The sequence below is a fragment of the Cyprinodon variegatus genome, unplaced genomic scaffold (genome assembly GCF_000732505.1).
Source record: "Cyprinodon variegatus isolate N-32 unplaced genomic scaffold, C_variegatus-1.0 Scaffold741, whole genome shotgun sequence".
NCBI lineage: Eukaryota > Metazoa > Chordata > Actinopteri > Cyprinodontiformes > Cyprinodontidae > Cyprinodon > Cyprinodon variegatus.
The window spans coordinates 311020-333081 of record NW_015151194.1 but is presented as its reverse complement, the minus strand read 5'-3'; the positions used below and the strand labels follow the sequence as shown (position 1 = coordinate 333081).

Below are 22062 nucleotides of genomic sequence, written 5' to 3'. Positions count from 1 at the left end.
AATATTAGTAACAAAAATAAATAAATAAATAAATCAAATTAACAAATAATATAAATGAATCAAAAGAACAAATAATAATAAATAAAACAATTCCAATTTCAGAAATAATCAAATAATAACAATAATTAAATCAATTTCAGAAATACTAACAAATGTGTATCACATAAAAAATGATGGTAAACATTAATTTAAATTTCTTGTTCCGATTCGATTTAAATAATTTGAACATAAATAGAAATGCACTAAACAATGTTTACCCTTAACAAGCATTATATTTACCCTAATGTCTGTCATTGATTATTTCTTACTGTAAATTGTCTGAAAAGGGTATGAAGAAGTAGAACTTATCTTTCATTCCCTTTCTCCCTCTAGTTGCACTGAAAGCAACCTAAAAGTAACATCTATGTTTTGTTGTTATTTTTTATTTTTTTATTATCTTTTTGTATTTTTATTTAAAAATGAAGTAAGAAAATCTGAGAAAACAACAAAGTTGCTTTAAACTCTTTTTTTTTTTTTTTTTGGATAAAATCTTTTTTCACAGTTCCATTTTCCTAGATTACCTTTTTTTCTAAAAATAATTTTTTTTTTTACTAAATGATTTCTTTGAAATAATACTGAAACACAATTCAATACATACAAAACTCCCTGCAGCTTTGAAAAAAAGATTTAATGATGAAAAATCAGCCCCTACAGATATCTTACCATTTGTAAAATTTGGAAAGTGATCAAAAAGTCCTGATTGCAGTTTGCTGTAAGCTGTTTAGGCAACAAAGCAAACATCTGGTGGACGAATTGTTCAGATGAAGCCTTCACTGGACATACTGTTACCAAAATAAACTTAATGCTGGAGGGATCATGCTGTAAGGATATTTGGCTTTAACATATTTGGGAGATCTAGTCTCAGGATGAGGCTTGAAGGACTAAAAAAAAAGGCTAAATGTGGGAGAAAACCTGAGGGAAGCAGCACAGAACGTTAGACTTCAGTGGAAGTTCACCTTCCAGCAGGACGATGAAACTAAAACCAAATAAAGCTCAAATGAACCAGTAATCAGGTTTGATAAGGTTGTCAGTTCAGTAGTTATGTTATGTTAAGGCTCTGAGAGCTCTGTAGTTGACAGTAAAGATTTGATTAATTTCAATATGACAATATCTAAACCTTGATTAGGATAAAACAGCAAAGAAGGAAATGATTCAGCCTAAATATTGAAAAAAAGAATCATTACCAAAAGGTATCACTACTCTGTTGGACAAAAATTTTTATATTCTGTAGGAAAGAATTTTCCTTTTGATTCAGTTTTGCATTGATTCTATTTTATTATAATTTTTATCTATAGTTTTCCATGTGTGCCTCCATTTTCCCAGAGATTTTCAGCTCATAGAGAATAAATTTACCACTGCACTGGAAAAAATCTAAATCTAGATGAGTCATTTTTTTCTTAAAATAAGTGCATTTCACCTTGGATTAAGGTAGTAAAAGATACATCTTGCCAATGGAACAAGGCAATTTACACTTAGAATAAGAAAACAGAATAGCATGGTTTAATTTTAAGTGCATATTATCTAATTATCTTATTAATCAGAGTAAAAATACTCATTCCATTGGCAAACTATCTCATTTACCTACTCAAATTAAGGGGAAATACACTTAATTTAAGACATTTTTACTTATTTCTAGATCGTTTTTTCCAGTGTGAGGAACAAACAAAGGACAAAAATAAACAGCTCTGTTGCAGATAAAATATTTTTGCATTGTAAATGAGGATCTGGTTCATGCACATGTTTTCAGTGTAGATTACTGATCGTTTTCTTTAGTGATCCTCTGCAGCAGCATGGTAGGTTGCTAGGTGACCCTATGTTTTTCAGCTCTAATTGTCAGCTTCAGTCTGGCTCCACCATAACCTGTTATTATTAGCATCAAATGCCTTTACTACTCCCACTGAGGGGTGATGGAGTAATAGCCAAATGAGCCATCAACTGATAAACATTTTCCTGCCTTAGGGAGCCTTAGATTTAAACAGATAGTATTGCTTTGTGCCTTTTTTAAGTTGTAATATTATAGGATATATATGATACATCAAACATTGATTATTTGCACAACCCTAACGCCCAAAGTTCAGACCTCAATCCATTTTAGAATCTGTTTTAAGATTTAGTTACTGTATTACCAGTAAAATGTGTTTCTGCCAATTATTGAGTCAGTGACGAGAAATACACTCCAGTTTTTATTTGTACAAAGTTATAATCTTTGTTATATTACAAATTCAGACACAATGTTTCTGTTGTTGTGTTACATAGAAATCCCAATAAAATACACCAGAGGTTGAGTTTCTAAGACAAGAGACCGGAACTAATTTAAAACAAAGTTTATTTAATTAGCTGATAAATAAATGATAAATATTGTTCATATAGTGCTTTACAAAGTAATATAAAACAAGAAGATGTCAAGGCAAAATACATCAAATATAAAAATGTAAAAAAGGCAAAAAAAAATATCAAGATAAAATGGATTAAATAATAAAAAACAGTAGAAATCAGGAACACTTCTAATGAAAATAAACCACAATATGAACTAAAAGCAAACATCCTCCTCTGTTAAACATCTGGGAGTGAAAGGCATCTCTGAGCAGATGTGTTTTAAGCTGTGATTTAAGACTCCTTGGTCAGTTCAGGACCGTAGCTCTGGTCGTAAAACGTTCCACAACCTAGCAGCAAAAACAGCTAAATAAAAACGAACCACAACTTTAAAACCATTAACATGTTACCATAGAAACCACTATTACTTTTTCACTTTATAAAATGGATGAAATGGCAGTAGATCAGTCCCTCCTAAACAGTTGGTGCTATGCAGATGTGGAAAAAATAAAAATAAATAAAAACATACAACAAAAATAAAAAGACATCATAGAAAATTCACAATAAGTTACATTAACTTGATTACTTTATGGTAATCAGAAAATCCCTCGTTATTTTTAAAAAGAAAAAAAAGATTTAACAGCAAATAATGAAAGAAGGACCTGTATAACAAAACAGTTTATTTCTAAACACCCTGTTATCACAAGGTGCTTGGCACAGGACAGGGTAAATATTAAGGAGGTTTAATGACCTTTTAATGGGATAATCTGCACATTTCCAAAGTTCCTCTCTCTCATTCTGTTCTTTGAAGTCGATCATTTCTCAGCATCCTACTCGGTCACAGCAAACTCTCTGCATCCTTCCTCGCATCTATGAAGCTTCCCTTTTTTTTTCTATTTCCTCAGAACCTGGTATTTCTGGTCTTCATCCCATCTTATGTCCAATATAGCTGCTATCCTTCATATCTAAAAGATTGTAGATTCCTAAAAAAATCTCTCTTTTCAGCTTCAGCCAATAGAAACTAGAATAAAAAGTACATAACAAATCTAATATTATTTACATTTCTTGTTAACATTCTATTTAGTATATGTTCCGTCTTAGATTCTGTCATGCTCTTGATTCTGTTGTGCTTTACTTTGCTCCTTCTTTCCTAGTTTTATTGGTTTAATTGCAGTTTTGTTGTAATTTCTAGATTTATGTTCTCATGTTTTTCTGTTGCCCTCTTGTGTGTTCCTTTCCCCTTGGCTCCCTCGTTGTCTCCAGTCACACCTGCTCCTTGTCAGCTCGTTAGCCCTCCCTTTGTCTCAGTCAGCTACGTATTCTCTCCCTCTGCTGTCACTCCTTGTTGGTTCCTTGTCTTTGCTGTCCTCCCATGCTGTTGTCCACCTACCTCGTCTCTTCCTGGCTCCTTGTGGTTGGTTTTCCCCAGATATCTCCTTAGTTCTGCTTTGGTTTTCATTAGTTGGATTTTTGGTTTCCTGCCTTTGTTTACTGTTTTTGCACCATTAAACTGCAAGAACTCTCCTCAGCCTCTCTGCCTCTGCATTTGGGTCCTCAAACCACAACTAAACCCTGACCCATTCTAACCATCTACTGACCTCTGCAATAATTAAATTTGAGTCTCGTTAGCAGTAATGATGTTGTAGCTTTAGAGTGCAGTAAAAAAGAAACCATTAGCATGAAACCGACCTTTAGAGTAGGTTATTGTCACAATATACCCCCAAAAAACTAGACCATGGAACGGATTTAAAGATTTAAACTAGCTGGACTCGCTTCCTTTGTGAAGGATCAATGGGTCTAAGACCCAGTTAAGGGTATTACCTGTTAACAACAAATGTTTCCTATTTATTTGTACGTTTTTTTTAATTGAGCTTCTTATGCACCCAACTCTCCACCCAGTTTCTATTCTTTAAAGAAGCTACCGTACATGAACTTGTGTCAGCAAAATAGTTCACCATGAGTTCATGGTAATTGCATTACAAGTCAAAGATACAGAACAATGAAATATCTATAAAAGAGACTGAGTCATCAGTTTGTAAAAATGGAAATAAAGCCCTATGAGACTCATACAATGAGTAATGGTGGTTAAAAAAGGGAAAAATTGACATTTTTGGTAAGAAATGTTATATAAATATATATTATCTTTTGTAATAAAAACACATTTGTTTTATTTGGATTTCTCCAAATAAAAATTCTCTCTAAAATGACTTAGTTTGTGTTTAAAGGAGTTTTAAATCTCAACAACAGCTCCCAAAGTAGCAGAATCTAAAGTCCAGTTTATGGGAAACTTCATTCCTCATGTCTTTCCAGTAAAAACAGAAACAGAGTAGCAGGTAGTTATCTTGTTTCCCTGTGACTCCTCCCACATTTTTTCCTTATAAATGGGAATAAAAGGAAGCTCACTCAATTTGAATTTAAATACCAAGAACCCTGATAAAGAATTTGTTGCTTTTGTTCGGCTGCAGGTAAAACTTCAGCTTTTTGTTCTCTGTGTGTTTTAATGTTTTTTTCTTGTTCTTGCTGCAGATTTAAACCTGTTAGGGGGAGTTTGGTTTGGCCTCGGTGTCCAGTTTCCAGTCCTATAAATCCCTGCCTTAAAGGTCAGACTTAATAAGCCAACCAGCATCAGAGCCAACAAAAGGGTTTAGGAGGGAAACCTGTTTTATCATCTGGGATAGAAGCGTCGAGTTCTGGTTGGTTTCAGACATGTTTGCATCTCTGATCTCAACATTTACAACATTTGCATTTAAGTTTCTGTCAATACTGGCTAATCTGTATAAACAAACAGTTAAAAAAACAACAACGCATAGTCAGGGTTGCTTTAAATAGCTTTATTGTTATTGTCATCTTTCTAGCCATTCATCTCGTGACTAATATAGTTAAAATTGTAATATAACAAAGATTCTGAATGAATATTAGTTATTATTACAGCTTGTGGTGTAGCACTGTAACAAGCACTGAATTGTAATATTAGCAGGTTTAGAACATTTGATGCTGGTTAGGCGTCTCCCTAAACAATTAATCTGATTGTTCGTCATTAATCAGTTATTGAAATAATCAAAGAATTGTTAACTGGAGTATAGAGACTGAAAAATATTCCTTTAGCATATTTTTTTCAGCAACCAACTCATGGCATTAATTATATTTAGATTGTAAACAAAAATATGAAAATTTTACATTAAAGATAAAAAATAATACTTTTCATCTGTCAGTTTGCTCTATCCAGCCTATTCCACTCCATCCAGTGGAAAAGTTTTATTTTCATCTTGTTTGATTTTGTAAAAAATCTTCTTTAAGGAACCTTTAGCTATCGGATTATTAATCAATTAATCAAAAAACAAATTGACAGATTAATTGATTTGCCAAATACTCATTAGATGCAGCCTGTGTCCCAATATAAACTCTTTAATTCAAGAAACTATACCAATATTGTTCCGATACAATATCTGTACGAATCATAGATACTTTATTTCTCACTTTGTAGTTATGTAGCGGAGACGGACACAGGTTTCTTTACTCCAATCAGAAACAAGTTATATTAATGACACTGATTCTGCACATGCTCAGGTAAACCCTCACCTTCACCAGCAGAACAGAAAACACATTCAAGATTATTTATTGGAAGAAAAGGTTTTAAATATTATTTTTTTCTCATGTGGGGTATTTTTATTCATACTTTCCTGACTGTATGATGTTTCATGGTTAACATGTTATATGCATCTCCTCACCTGCAAATGTGTATGATGTCATGATGTGTCAGACTGGAGATTTATAAAATACTTCTTTAACTGTTAATCGGAGCCACTAATGAGATGTGAGCCCAGTTGGTAAGCAGCTGCTTTCTGTAACTCTAAGCAACTTCTCTTATCTTAATAAGATTACAATTTCTTTCAGAATCCGTCTTTTTCCTCCTATCTTTAACAGTGTTCATTTGAGATGTTCAATAAGTAGTAATGTAGTAGTTCAAAATGTCATTGTCTACTTTTCAGAGCACCAAGGGCTGTAATTTAGTTCTTAATTAGGTTTTCGTAAATCATATAAATTTCCAGCAAAATATGCTTATTTAGACAAAAAAAGTTAATTAGTGAACTGATGGATTTTTAAAATGCTGCAACCATCGACTTTTTTTCATATGAATATCTAAAACATGTATTCGAATTAAAACGGTATAAGAAGACAGATGAAAGTTTGATTTAATAGCTTTTTTCCCCCATTTAATTTATATAAACAAACAGCTGGTGTGGGACCAACCATCTCAGAGTGTTTAAAAAAAGAAGTGTTGCAACCATCTCCATTCTCCCCTGTATTAGAGGCGGGTTGGTCATGATGTTATTCAATCAGAGAAGAGTAGTCATGACCCGTCTGATATTAACCATGAAACTTTAAAGGAAGCAGATAGAGGCAAAACGTTTCTATCCACATGTGATGTCAGAGATTTTAGATGCAGGCCGATATATTCTGATATTCTTTGTCTGATATCTGACCGATATCTGATATCAGTATCAGATCGGGACATCCCCTAACTACGGAGATTTTTAAAAACTATATAAGCAGGGTTTGATCAATCCATGCCACTATCTGTAGCTGTCTGTGTGTTCAGTTGTTTTGGAGTTTTCTGACAGCTTTATTTTATCTACATAGTTCAGGTTTTTCTTTACAGTATTTTTAATACATTTATAGTCTTATATTTTATACAAGCTGGGCCGATTCTCCAGCTTAATGGTGAGTCCTGCGTCGTGTAGTATACACTCACGACCACCTCCCCAGCAGGAATCGTATGGTCACGAGACAATCGTACATGTTTGAAATTCAGTCGGCCTTCATAAGGTGTTTGTGGGCAAATCTTGCAGTTGAAGCAGAGCTACGAGCCGATTTACCAGAACCTCCAGCATTGTGCATGTGCAAACAAGGCTCTTCTTCTTCCAGATTGACGACTCCAACCAGCACCATCTCTCGGCGCTCGGTCCGGCAGGCGGTTTTTAAACGTACATTGTGAACAGAGCGTCACTTTGAACTTTTAAACCCTCAGGTTTCATTGTACAGTGTGAGCTGTAGCTGCATGCAATGACTGAAAATATCCCACAGTGTACAGTATACCCAGCTTAAACTAAACACTAAACTGTATCTAAAGAAGATTTGTTTATGCAAAGGTCTGTATCCACTGGTTATTTTATTTCACCATTTAAATCGTTGTAGCTCAGATCCATGTGTGACACGTCTACGCTGTGATCTGCTGTGATAATCCCAGTTTCTCTGACAGAAATAAAGTAAATAGATTCTGATTCACACCAGTAACGACCTTATCTTCTTCTCTCGTCTGGTTCTTCCTGCTGACTTCTCACACCGCTCTGCACTTTAAACTTGTCCAATCATGACCGGCGCAGACATTTATCGGCCCGCTAATAAACTCTGTCATAAACTCTTTCTGCCCCTGCAGTGAGCCTGATTCTAGACGCTGTATCTGAGATGAGGGCCTCTGTTCTGCTCTGCTTCTGTTTTTGGATGAACTCTGGTGCTATTGCTGTTCAGACCGGTGAGTTTTTGGGTTACCGTATAAAATATATAAAGATATCTCAGAAATGATGCAACTAGGCTTCTTCTACATCTTTCTGTTCAGATCAGAAATGTGGTGCCGCTCCGCCGGTGAACCCAATGGTTCAGTTCCTGAGGGTGGTCGGAGGAACCCAAGCTACACATGGATCCCACCCATGGCTGGTCTGTTACTTAAGCTTTGTGTTTCCTTTTAAAAGCTACTTTTTTACAGTTAAAAACTTACCCTAGATGTGTGATTATTTGATACTTTATACAGATTTTAGTCTCCTATTATAATTTTGGGTCTTCTCTATGCAGCAGTTAATGTTTTATTCGGTCTTGTGTTTTATATTGAGGTTTCCATGCAGAACAGAGGCTCTCATTTCTGTGGAGGAGCCATTCTGACGGAGAGCTGGGTCCTGACCGCAGCACACTGCTTCCCATCACTATCAAAGTACAGAAACCTGCATTCAATCTTTCCAATGACCCGACACACGCTGAAAAATCACCAAAACAGCATCCTTTTTTTTTGTGCATAGAGAATTTCTGGGTGGCGTGTTGGTTCTGGTGGGAGAGTTTGACCTTCGAGTTGAAGAAGATGAGCAAGTCTTTAAGATCAAGTCTGTTTCAGTCCATGAGAAATACAGTCCAGCTTTTCCAATGAACTATGACGTAGCTTTGGTGGAACTGGATCATCACATCACAATGGGCAAGTTTTCAATCTTTTAAGTCCCTTTTTTACCTATTAAAAATGATCTCTTGGTTGCTGACATGTGGCTGTATTCAATAGGAGCTCGTGTCACGCCGATATGCCTCCCCCAGCCTGATTTAAAAATCCCTCCATGGACCAACTGTGCTGTTGCTGGCTGGGGAAAAACAAAAGAAAGTCTGTATTTATTTTCCATAAAAGGTTTTGAAGTAATGCAACCACTTGAAAATTTTCAATGTTTTATTTTCTCTTATTCTTATCGGGATTTTATGCTGTAGATATTATAGTATATTTTCAGGAAAATGATAGATATCTTTTTAATTATCAAGTTTATCTAAACTTTGCATGCAGTCATGTGTTAACTGAAAGCAACTGCCAAACAAAACAGGTATAGCAGTTAAGTAACACTTTTTACATCCTTAATTCATGTAAGCTTTGCTGGTGTAGAATTAGCACTAAGGCTCTCACAGATTAATACAATGTACATGCAGTTCAAAGTACAAGAGCTCCAGTCTTTGAGATGCTACAGCTTTTAAACTAGCTGGACTCCCGTCCTATGATGCTTCCTTTGTGAATTAGTGAAAAAAAAACTGTGTCACTAAGGCTACGTTCACACTGCAGCCTAAGTGACTCAAATCCGTTTGTTTGGCCCATATGCGACCTGGATCTGATCTTTTCATGGCTATCTGAACAACACAGATCTGATATTTTCCAATGCGACCCAGATCACTTGGCTATGCGACCTGTGTCTGAACAGCCAGGTCGCATTTATCCAACCTGAACGCCATTAATACCCGACAAAGGTCACTATTCTGGGTCTTGCTACGCAGAAGCTGCATAAAAAAAAACAACAACCGTGGCGGACGACGACGCAGAGAGCAGTATTTATGTTTAACCATCTTGAAAAGATTGTGTTTTTATGGTTGGGACCATAAAAACACCATCCATGTTTACTTCTGTAAACACAGAGCACGCTGGCCTGTGATGTCATTGCGTCCTCTACTGCGCATGCGGGACACTTGGGTTGAATGCAGTTCACACATGAGATCACATACAAGTCGCCTATATTTGGAAATGTGAACGGCAAAATCGTATTTCAACAAAAAATCTGATTGAGCATCAAGGCCTGCAGTGTGAACGTAGCCTAAAGGTCTTATCTGTTAACAACAAATGTTTCCTTTATTTGTACCTATTATTAAATGAGCTTTTTATGCACCAACCACTCCACCACCACCCAGTTTCTATTCTTTAAAGAATTTACATTAACATATGTCAGCAAAACAGATCACCATATTTAGAGAGATGAATGTGGCCTTATCTTTAAAAGTAATACTCAGCAATACTCATTCTGCTCGTCCAAACCACTGATCTCTATTTAGTCACTGGGGCTGAGTGAAGCCACTGGCCGCCATATTGGTACTCCCTAGTTAGACTGGTCACAGCGTAAACAATACGTGCGCTACAGCATGGAACAATGATAATTTTCTCATTTTTAGAAGCCTTTTAAAATAAAGATAAATTTATAACTTGGACAAACTTAATGTTTCATAGCATAAGTAGATTACTGTAACTTATAATAAAAAATAGGCACATCACATTGCATAGTCAGTATAAAGTCTATAGTCATGACGACCTTTTTTTTTTTTCAACAGTGTCCTGTCTGGTAATGTGGCAATAAGAATAATTGTCTTGATGCCAAAAAGAGCCCAACAGATTTTACTTTCACAAGTGGAGCAGTACGGCTATCGCCATAGTGTTCTGCTTGACTTATGCATATAAATAACTTTAGTATAATTCGTGCAGGGAGTATTACAGACTATATGGACACTGCAATGGGAAAGTAGAACAGGAAAGGAAAAAGGAGAAAAGATGAAAGAAAGAGGAGATAAAAGGGAGCCATATACTTTTATGCTCTGTCTGTGCATTAGCCTTTAAAAATGTTTGAGTTCCTTTTTTTTTGTCTATAAGTCAGGCAAAATATTTCAGCACATGACTTTTTCAAATAAGAAATACAACAAACACTACAAAAAACTACATTGACATTTCACAGTGAATAACTTTCTATTTTCTAACATTAGACACAATGTCAATGGCCATCTCAGTCAATATCTTGAAGTCAGTGCGAGATAGCCAGATTAATGTTACGCTACATGCTCTACTATAGGATACATCGGGGTATATATGGATTTTCTTGGTTAGTTCATCCACTGACTGGGAAATTACCTGTGAAATGCAAACTGCTTGTTTTTGGAGTCAAGTGCTACACATGTAGGCGTTTTTATGGGGTGTCTCCATAGGAGTGGGGAGTACCAATATGGCAGCCGGTGGCTCAATTCTTTTTGGAATACAAGCAATCCAGCGGATAAATAGAGATCAATGGTCCAAACTGGTCTGCTAGCAGATTTCAAAGCTCCAAGACTGATTGGTTTTGTGACAGTGCAGTGGCCTTCAGGGACGCTAAACCTGGACATTTCTGGGGGGGGGGGCGGGGCGGGTTTCTGCGTTTTTTTCTGCGTTCCCTTGGGGAGCAGTGTTGGGTTAAGGGTCTTTGCTAGGCGTGCAAGCTGTGGGAGTGGGTTTCAAACTCACAACCTCAGGATTCCTAACTCTATGCCCTAACCACTAGGCCACCACCACCAGGGGGCAATCAAGTTACAGTTTGATTGCCCCCTGGTGGCTAAAATCACCAGTTTGCTCACCAGTGTTTTCTGACCGTCCTCACAGAACAGCTGGATTCTTACTCACATTAAGACTAATTTATTGCACATATTCTTCCATTTTCACTTTTAAAATTTTATTTGTTAAACAAATTGAATGAAAATAATATTTTCATTCCACTTTAAAATGACATGCTAATAGAAGCCCACAATGCATAACGTGGAAGTGTATTTCTGTAATCTGACAATTGGGAAAACTTTTAAGGGGTTTTAATGTTTTCATTGAACAACAAGTGCTTTCAAATGTCTCTTAATACTGATGTATTTATAAAAACATTCTTTTTTTGGCAGGGGGGCGTCTTTCTACAGTCCTGAGAGAAGTCCACCTTGGGTTGGTAGAACAAGCCAAGTGTAAATACACGCTAAGGACGATCATAAGCTCATTTGCAAAACAGAAACAAAGATTGTCCAATGCAGGTATGACAGTTCTTTGTGCTGGACCAGAAGAAGGAGGAAGAGACGCCTGCCAGGTAGAAGTGATTCGTTCTGTTTCTAACATCTGTCTGCTTCAGTTGGAGCCCATCAGTTTGGCACCGCTTCATCAGCTGAGTCATTCTAAATATCTTCCCTCCACACTTTATCTTTTCTGAAGGGAGACTCCGGGGGTCCTCTGGTATGTCCTACAGGGTCAGGAAATGGTAACTGGGTTGCACTGGGAATAACCTCCTGGGGTAAAGGCTGTGGAAGGAGCTGGGGACGTAACAGCCGCCGGACTCCATCAAAGAGAGGATCTCCTGGGATTTTCACTGATGTCAGGATGCTGCTACCCTGGATCAAGCAGAAGCTGAGGCAGGGTATATAGGCCAACATGATTGTTTTATAATAAAGCAGCCAGGATAGCCCTTTTTATTGTTTTTTTTTTTTTAACTCTGTGATATGTTAGAGGTGTGACGACACACACAATCATATTTATCCAATAGGCCCAAACTCTGAATGAGATGTTAGTCAAAAGGAATCTTAATGAGACGTAATTTTCTAAGCAGGTTTCTGCTCTAAGTAGCAGGGCAAGTTTATTAAAAATAATGGCACATTTCACGGTAGGAAAAACAGCTACATGAGAAAAAAGAGAAAAGTACATTGCAGTGACAAAATAAGACAAAACAAATAGTTAAAGAGAATAAAAGTGTGTAATAAAAATTAGGTTTTTGTATTAAAAGAAAAGAGGAAATAATTGATGAAAAATGAAAGTTGGATGGAAAACTTAACTAATAATGTTTGATCGACCTAAAACCAGTCTGTAATTTTGTAGCTACTCTATTCAGTAATTTCTAGACTAACAAAAGGATTTTAAAGTCTATTCTCTTGTCTATTTTGAGTCTGTCTTCTGTATAGTTATGGGAGATAAAATTGTTTTTTATTATCTTAGATACAAAATGTTTTACTAATCAGACAGGGTGATCTGAATAAACAGTTTCTGTATAATTATTGTAAATTACTGTTATTATTTTTTACTGCAGTTAAGCTCAAATTGTTTGCATTTTTCTAGCTTTTAAAAAGAGTAAAAAAAAAAAAGGGGTTTACAGCAGATTTGAGAACGATGAATATCTGAGTCTCTGTTTCGCCATCATACAAAATATACAGACATACAAAATATGTGAGTCAGTAGGATCCTAGATACTTTAAACATAGCTTTAGTATCTTTAAAGTAGTATTCTTCTGAAGATTTTTTTCATTTATGATTTGAAGGTTTATCTTTCCTAATGAATTTACTGATATATTTATGGGGAAATAGTCTGCTCATCTTTTTTATTACTTTCATCTTGATATTATAAGCAGTTAAACATCCATCCATCCATTTTCAGACACGCTTAATCCAAAGTGGGGTCGCGAGGGGTGCTGGTGCCTATCTCCAGCTGTCTATGGGCGACAGGTGGGGCACATCCTGGACAGGTTGGCGAGTCATCGCAGGGCAACACAGAGACACACAATGATTTATTCAAACACAAACCTCAGGGTCATTAGAGACGTAAGTCAAACTACCACCATGTCATTAAACAAGGATAACTTGTTTTGCAGTTGCACCTAAGGGGGAACTAATGAAAATAAGTTTGCTCTCAACCCCCATCCTTTTTTTTATAACATTATGTAACCTATAAACATATGAAGCTGTTGTAAGATAAAACTGTTCCTAAATACAGCGGCTTGTGAAATTATTCATCCCACTTGAACTTTTTGACCTTTTGCCACATTTCAGGCTTCAAACTTAAAGATTTAAATGTTGATTTTTTTTTGTGAAGAATAAAAAACAAGCAGAATATAATCATGAAGTGTAATTAAATTTATTGGTTATTTTAAACTTTAACAAATAAAAAACTTAAGAGTGGGGTATGCACAACCAATTTGCCTCTTTACTTTCAGTGCAGCAAGCCCTCTGAATGATCCAATATCGAACTAAATGATGATGATAAATAGACTCCACCTGTCTCTGTATAAATGCATCTCATCTGTGATCGTCTCAGAGGTCTGTTTAAAGATTATAGAGAATCACGAAGAACAAGAACGCAGGTCTGAGATTCTGTTGTGGAGAAGTTTAAAGCAAGATTTGGATACAAAAAGATTTCCAAAGATTTAAAAATCCCTAGGAACATTATACTATTTTAGTGGAAGGAGTATCAGACCGCTGCGAATCTACAAAGATCCAGCCGTCCTTCTAAACTTTCAGCTCAAACAAGGAGAAGACTGATTAGAGATGCCGCTAAGAGTCCCATTATCACTCTGGATGAACTACAGAGGTCTACAGCTGAGGAGGGAGACTCTGACTGGAGGACAACAATCATTCTGCACAATTCTGGCCTTTATGAAAGGGAGACATTTCTCAAAGATATCCATAAAAAGTCTTCTTTAAAGTTTGCCAGAAGCCACCTGGGAGACACAGCAAACATGTGGATGAAGGTACAATATTTATAGTTTAGAAGCACCACAATTCATCAACCTAAACACACCATCCCCACTGTGAAACATGTAGGTGGCAGCATCATGGTTTTGGCCTGCTTTTCTTCAGCAGGAAAAGGGGAAAATGGTTACAATTGATGGGAAGATAGCACCTGTTGACCAGGTGTTAGAACGGCCTAGTCAAAGTCCAGACCTGGATCCAATCGAGATCTAAAACAACTGCTGTTCACAAAAGCTCTCCATGCAACCTCACTGAGCTCCAGCTGTTTTGCAGGAAGAATGGACAAAATGTCTCTTGATGTCCAAAACTGATAGAGACATACCCCAACAACTGGCAGCTGTAATCGCAGCAAAAGGTGGTGCTACAAAGTATCTGAATAATTTTGCACACCCAAATTTTTGCTTTTTATTTGTTAAAAAATGTTAACTATCCAATATGTTAATTCCACTTCAGGATTGTATCCCAGTTGTTGTTGATTCTTCACAAAGAATTACAATATATTATTCATGAAGCCTTAAATGCACTACTTTGGCGAGGCACTGTACCTGCTTACAAACCTGCAATATTAAAGCATTAAAGCATGTTCAAAATAAAAAAAAAATAAATAAATAAAAGTGCTTGAACATCAATTTCAATGTTCCACTTAAGCCAAATGTGTGAAAATACGAGTCACCTGAAAGGTCATCAGTGAAGTCTGTGAATAATAAATATATAACCATTGAATTAAAGTTTAATTTCCCATAAATTAAATTAAAGTATCTTAATGCTTGTGTGGTGCTCTGTACTATTAAATAATGTATTTAATATATTTTGACTAAAATGCATACATCTGTTAAACAAGCTGTTGATCTTTTTTCTCTGTGGATTTTTTGTTTTTCCCTTAGCTGAGCAGCAGCAGCAAAACACATCGGGTGAGGCCTCCTTTTCTCACCAGTTCTTATTCGTGTTTATTTTATAACATGCACATGTGTTATCTATGCATGCTTGTCAGGACTTTGCAGCGTAAGAGATGGGCTGCTCTCTGAAAACCAAGGTTGGATCAGGAACCCCAGTCTTCCTAACACCCACTATGATAATAACCAGTGAGTGAATTCTTGATGAAGGAAGAGTCCTCTAAGCTGGTGCAGCATCAGGAACAGATCATAAATGGAAAGATAAATGAACTAGTAAAAAAGCAAAACAGTAAACTACTTGGTGTATTCTTCTGCAGGTTGTGTTTGTGGAGCATCATTGTTCCTCCAGGTTACAGTATTCTCCTGGAGTTTGAGCATTTTGATGTGGAAAATGACTCTTCTTGTCTGTATGACCGGCTCACAGTCTCAGGATCAACCCACAGGCCTGTTGGTGAGTTTTCTTACCTTCTCTGTTCCAGGAGGAGGTCTTTTTTCCATATACTGTAGCACCATTCATACACAATGCAATCAAAAGGATTTACAGGAAGTTGAAGGAAAAACAACAGGAAAACAAAAACTTTATGCTGTGATCAACATGTAAAATTCCTTTTTTTTTGAGAAGAAAAAAATGTATGTAAGAATTTCCCGCTATAGATTAATAAAGTAATTGTGATTCTGAAACGGCTGCTCAGTGGCTCAGTGGGTAGCACTGCTGCCTTGCAGCAAGAAGGTTCTGGGTTTGATTCCCAGCTCAGGGTCTTTCTGCATGGAGTTTGCATGTTCTCCCTGAGCATCCCTGGGTTCTCTCCGGGTACTCCGGCTTCCTCCCACAGTCCAAAAACATGTCTGTTAGGTTAATTGGCTGCTCTACAGTCCCCTTAGGTGTGAGTGTGTGTGTGAATGGTTGTTTGTCCTGTGTGTCTCTGTGTTGCCCTGCGATGAACTGGCGACCTGTCCAGGGTGTACCCTGCCTCTCACCCCTCCTGACCCCACTTGGGATAAGCATGCTAGAAAATGCATGGATGGATGGATGATTTTGAAACATGTAAAATTGCTGGATCCAACCACAAGGTTTTCTAGGCAAGTTATTTTAGAACTGGCATAGTATGTTGCCGGTATATACCGGAAGTGGCAGCTGCCTGATTTCCCTGTACATAGACCAGTAAAGACACACTGCAGTAGCTATGTACTGTGGGAGAGTGTTGGCCTAGTGCTTAGAGCAGTGCACTGGTGCTCTGAGAAGGTTGCAAGTACCCGATTCGATCCACACAGCCTGCACTCTGAGTCTCTGAGCAAGACCCTTCGCCCAACACTGCTCCCCTTGGCTCCCCATGGCGATGGACTAAATGCAGAAAGTTGTCTTCTCCATTATGAGATCAATAAATCTCAATTTCTATCCTTTTTCTATCTGATCTACTGAAAATAGAACCATTCAGTGTTTTTTCTGTATCCTTTTATGACTCTTTACTCTGACAATGTTTCTAAGATCACAGTAAACTTATCTGGTAACAAACAGAATACTCTGTGGTATTTATATCCATCTGTCTACAGCTATTGTAGTAATCTGTAATCTTAGCTAAACATTTGTATTGTTTGGAAAAACTTTTTTCCCCTTATATTTATATTTTGATCATTTAGAACTTACGCTTAAAGGAATAGTACACCCAAAACATGATTAGCCTTCATTTTCTACTCACCCCCATGCTGAACAACACTCTGGAGCACTTAACCAGATGAAAGTGCGCATTCAGCTCGGCAAAGAACTCATGCTCTTCCTCAACACTGAAGTCCTCAGACATTTTTCTTTCTTTGTTTCTTTCTTTGCACAGGTAAACAGCACATTTCTTCTTCTACGCTTGCATTATCAGCAGAGCAGACGCTGAATGCGCACTTTCATCTGCTTTGGTCTGCCGCGGTTTCCGTAGACTCGTGAACGCGCTTTTAGGAAATCCTATACACTACTGTTTATGCTCTAAAAACATTCTAAATGACTTCGTTTCGAGTAAATTCTGGATGCTACCCACTCAGGACACTTGGAATACATTGGACGAGCAGTATGGAGGAATATTGACACGTTTTTTGTGGACTTTTATGGACCTTTCTGCCTCGGGCGCCATAGACCTCCATTATTTGAATGTCAGCAGACAGCAAGAAGCCTCCCAGATCTCCAGATGCATTTGAGATATCAAAAAAGTACTCCAGAGTGTTGTTCAGCATGGGGGTGAGTAGAAAATGAAGGCTAATCATGTTTTGGGTGTACTATTCCTTTAAAATACTATAGAGCTGTTTTTGTTCAGGTCACCTTTATAAAATTAGATTTAAAATCTCACTGGCTTTTAACTGGTGAAATACAAAAAAAATTTTTATATATTTTAACTTTTGAATCAAAAGCATTCATTTTTCAGAAATAAATCATCCGTACATTGCCTAGAGTGGTGGACAATGCAAGTATTAATATTACTGAAAAAATGTAATAAAACAGCAAATTTTCTGTATGAAATATAATTGGTTATCATGCCAATGTCAGCAATAAGGATTCTGCACCAATAGGAATGTTAGGTTGAAGTCAAGGAGCTCAGGCATTGATAGATACCAGCAGTTCAGTGATAGAGCTGAGAAATAACTCCATAAAGAGCATTAGAAGAGGCAGATCTGGCATCCATCTGGCAAACATTCAGTTAAGCAGATGAGTGCGAGTTTGCATCTTACTGGCCAGGGGGAAGAAACTTGTAGCTATCACCTTTAAGTAAAATATTCCCACAAGTCTTTTTTTTTTTTTTTTTTTTTGTCAACCCAGAAGCATCTGTTCCCCAAAAGAGAACTTAGTTTGGCACAAAACTCCCATGCATTATCCAGTCTTTCATTTAATATAATATAATTAACCATGCAGCACTGAGGTTAAGAGATACCAAAGCAGTAGTTCTAGAACAATCATTAAAAAGATGCATGTCATTCAGAATGTCTTTCAGCTGTAGCTTCAGCACTATGGTATAATTTAAAGCCTGGCTGGAAAGCACTGAAGATGCTACCTCATGTCATACATTTGTCCATAAGATTTAATGATTCAGCGATTTTTGTCAAAATGTTCAGTTAAAATGAGCCTGTAATTATGCATTTATGGTGCATTTAGACTTTGTGGGGTTAGAAAAGTGCAGTTTTCAGGACAGGAAAACTTTTTTAAATTTAGAAACTTAAAACTTAAATTATGTAATTTTATCAATAAGATGCAAACCAAGAAAATTAGACTTTTTGACAAAAAATGATCAAAATTTAAAAGCAAAATGACTTAAAATATTCAAAACACAAAAGAGCAAATTAATCAATTTCTCTACAGAGTCTTGACAATCATTTTTTTTAATAAAGGAAAACTTATTATAGAATAGAGCAAAACTGAAGTTCACCTGTGTCCTGCTGTGTTTCTGTTTACAGCAATACTCTGCGGTCAGTTATTACCAGGCCCAGTGCTTCTACAGAATTCCCAGAATGCAATGCTGCTTTTCTCCTCTGACATTAACAGAACAGGGCAAGGCTTTGCAATCAGGCATCGAGGCGTCAAGGGACACTTTCCTCCAGGTATGGAGCAAAACACCTCCAGCAACACCGGAACAGTGTCGGGAAAAACACTGCATATGTAGAAATGTTTTATGCTTTTATTTTTCATAGAATCTACAAAATAACATGATACAGTATGCTTCTGGAGACTAAAATATGTGGATGGACAAAAAAGAAGCATCCAGCCATGGTTTTGTGTTTTTGCCATGATTATTGTTGCTTTGTTTACTAGTGTTTTAGTGAAAGCTATTAAGTTTGGTAGTTAAGTTTAGTTCATTTAAAAAGTTTAACAGGTTTCAGGAGCAGGGAGCTGAGTGAAAAAAAAGTCTTTCTTGCTCCATTCAGTCCGAGGAAGAGGGACAGGAAGAAGCAGCAGAGTCAAAATGTCTCAGTGTGATTGTAGAACTGATAGTTGCTAGAAGCAGTCCAGTAATGCCTTGTAAATAAAAGTTAACCAATGGGAATTCCTTTTAGTAGCCAAACCAAACCATAACAGCTGCGACTATAAATCACAACAGTGTGTTCACAATTCACAGTAATGAACGTCAGAGAGGAGAGATTAACAGAGTCAAGCATCATTCTGAAGAAGCAATCACATACAATCGATTTAATTACAAGCTGGTTTTCTTGAAGCTTAAGGAAAACATAACTTGTTTGGAAAATGAAACCCTGCTTCAATTTAAGCCTATTTACAAGATTTTCCACTCGGGGTTTAAAAGTGAGGACATCCTCAATCAAAATGCTCAGATATTTCATTTCCTCAGCAGATTGAAACCCCTTAGATCTGGAAAAATACATTCTCAGAATTAGAAACAAGTTTCAAATTTAAAAAAAAGCATTCGGTTTTCTTCCTCCACTTAAATAAATAAAAGAATCATCTGCATAAAATTGTAAGTCTGCATCAGGCCCATTCTGCCCTTATTTATGGTAAATGGCATGTACTTATATAGCACCTTTATTCAAGTCAGGAGACTTGACCAAAGCGCTTTACACTAAATTCATTCACCCACTTACACACTGATGGTGGCAAGCTGCATTGTAGCCACAGCTGCCCTTGGGCTCACTGACAGAAGCGAGGCTGCCGTACACTGGCGCCACCGGGCCCTCTGACCACCATCAGTAGACAATGCAGGTGAAGTGTCTTGCCCAAGGACACAACGACACTGAACGTCGGAGTCGGGGCTTGAACCGTCAACACTTCGATTTCAGGGCAAACTCCTACATCCAACACCACTGTCGCCCCTTATATATAATTATACATATAAGAGGACCTAATATTGATCCCTGTGGCACCCCGCTGTGAACATCTACAGCAGCACAACAAATATCATCATATTTAATGCAATTTGCCTTATTTTTGTTATATGTTTGAACCAGGCAACATTGCTCCGAAAAACTGTAGAACTGAAGTCTAACTATCAAAGCTTAATAATTCACAGGATAAACAGATGCTGATAAATTTATAAAAAGAAACTAATGTTATTTTATTTTATCAAGAGAAACAATAATGTCATATACCACCTTTGACAGAACTATTAGGGAAACATGGCTCTTTCTAAAACCTGATGGAAAGGACTGAGATGAGATTATTGTGAGTTACAAATGCTTTTACATGGTCACCCATAAATAGTCTGTTTACACATACAAAGAATAAATCTGTGCTAAATTAAGCTGTAAGTGCAATCTGTGATCTGGGGTCCTATCGGCTGATTGGTTAATGTCACATCAATCACAAATCTAACCATCCAATTGCATAACAGACGCGTTTTGCTGTCAGAGACAGGAAAAGACTACAGAACTGCAAGTACTAGAAGAACAATGCTTGTTAAAGAAGAGCGTTCTGCTGCTCATACAGGTAAAAGACAGCAAATCAAAAACAAAATCATTCTCCATCTTTAAAGAATAAATATTCAACCAGACCAATATCTTTTGATTACAAATAAATTGAAAATAAACTTGCTGCCATGGCTTATGCAAATTTCAAAGCTGTCTGTGTAGAAACAGCCTGTAAGCTCGAAAGAACTAAAGCAGATATTGTGAAGAAGAATGAGCCCAAATTATTTTTTCGACTTAGAATTGGACAAACTTTAGTGTCATTTTATCTGCACAGTGTGTATAAAAAAGGAAATTTCATTTATACAGCTTTCCAACATTAAATGAGCAGCAGCTTAGCAGTGAAAAAGAACATTTCCATTCATAAAGTGCAGCAGTGATCAAATTTAAACAGTATAGGAGAGACATGGTGCAAAAAGGCATTGATGTGGAAGATTCAGAGTGCAAAAATAAATAAATAGATATGGTACAAAACACAGTGAAATTATTTCAGTGTCTTGAAAGATTAAGTCAATCAAAGACAAAGCAGTTAAATAACTTTATTTTTTGTTTTTGTTTCTATTCAGTCCTATTATAATTGCTCCTTTGCTGCTTTATCTGTTAAAAAATTATTTGCTCTTCTTCCAAATTATCTATGGTTCTGATCTGGCTTCAGTTTAGCATTTCTATCTTTGTCAAAACAAAAACACTAATCAGACTCCATTTCCATTCAACGCTAATTTGAATCACAAGGAGCAAAATATGAAGGAAACAAAGGAGGAGAAAAAGTGTTTGCACTGTATGGTACAAGTGGACCACTGTGTTGTTACATTATATAAGCAAATTTCTCATGACTTGATGTCCCAAAAACAGATTCTATATGAAAGGCAGTGAAGATGATGAATCTCGCTGCTTAAGAAGCTTTTTTCCTGTAAGTATGCTTAATCTAATTGCCCCCCTTGAGGTTAAAACACGTGTACCCGTTCTTGTGTTTTTCCCACACTGTGTGTCTCATTAGCATGTGGGATCCTTGTTCTGGTTGAGGATCAGGTTTCAATCCATACTCCAAATTACCCACAATCCTATGGTGATAACTGTACGCTCCGCTGGGTCATCTACGCTCCTCCTGGACAGATAGTTAAGGTAATTAAGTGCTCAATAAACACATCTTTGAAAAAAAAAAGAATAAACCTTGCATGTATGCTTTTAAATCTGAAGTTTTATTACAGCTGGACTTTGCTGATTTTGACCTCGAGGAATCAGAGAGATGTTTGTATGATTCACTGACAGTTCTAGGAGACATTGAAGGACACCAAGAGATTGGTAAGATGAATAAGTTAGATTGTGCGAGCTTAAAATAATATAAAGGTTAAATGGTCACTATATAAGACAGTTATGTCAGGATGTATAATCATCTGACTGTTAAGGGGAAGAGATTTTATTTCAAAATGAATCTGTTCCTCATAGCTGGAAAAATGAATTTGACCTTTAGCATTGTTACTATTTCTTGCTTTTGAGTACAAGACGTTTCAAGGTGGCTTGTGTGAATTTGTTGAGGGGTCAGCATTTTCCCTTAAAGTTTAGGTGCTGTGGCTTACTTGG

The 22062-nt window shown here is 36.7% G+C and overlaps 2 protein-coding genes across 2 annotated transcripts in view; both read left to right on the top strand.

Moving 5' to 3' along the window:
* Positions 1–4758: 4758 nt before the first annotated feature.
* LOC107098022 (ovochymase-2-like) lies at positions 4759–8613 on the top strand. The gene is made up of 5 exons (XM_015395447.1): positions 4759–4817; positions 7790–7885; positions 7970–8067; positions 8253–8338; positions 8424–8613. The coding sequence occupies exons 2-5, from the start codon at positions 7819–7821 to the stop codon at positions 8611–8613; spliced, it is 441 nt and encodes a 146-aa protein (XP_015250933.1). The 5' UTR covers positions 4759–4817; positions 7790–7818.
* A 66-nt stretch (positions 8614–8679) lies between these two features.
* The window catches only part of ovch1 (ovochymase 1), a 26213-nt gene continuing 12830 nt past the window's right edge, over positions 8680–22062 (top strand). The window contains exons 1-9 of the mRNA XM_015395446.1: positions 8680–8770; positions 11602–11780; positions 11903–12104; positions 15088–15114; positions 15195–15285; positions 15414–15547; positions 18526–18669; positions 21479–21603; positions 21690–21783. Of these exons, the coding sequence (XP_015250932.1) occupies positions 11730–11780; positions 11903–12104; positions 15088–15114; positions 15195–15285; positions 15414–15547; positions 18526–18669; positions 21479–21603; positions 21690–21783 (868 nt within the window). The 5' untranslated portion in view covers positions 8680–8770; positions 11602–11729. The remainder of the gene's footprint in view (positions 8771–11601; positions 11781–11902; positions 12105–15087; positions 15115–15194; positions 15286–15413; positions 15548–18525; positions 18670–21478; positions 21604–21689; positions 21784–22062) is intronic.

Coding starts and splice junctions, on each gene's coding strand:
- LOC107098022 (XM_015395447.1), top strand. CDS start 7,819: ATGAGGGCCTCTGTTCTGCTCTGCTTCTGTTTTTGGATGAACTCTGGT. Junction 7,886..7,969: donor TGCTATTGCTGTTCAGACCG/GTGAGTTTTTGG, acceptor CTTTCTGTTCAG/ATCAGAAATGTGGTGCCGCT. Junction 8,068..8,252: donor ATGGATCCCACCCATGGCTG/GTCTGTTACTTA, acceptor GTTTCCATGCAG/AACAGAGGCTCTCATTTCTG.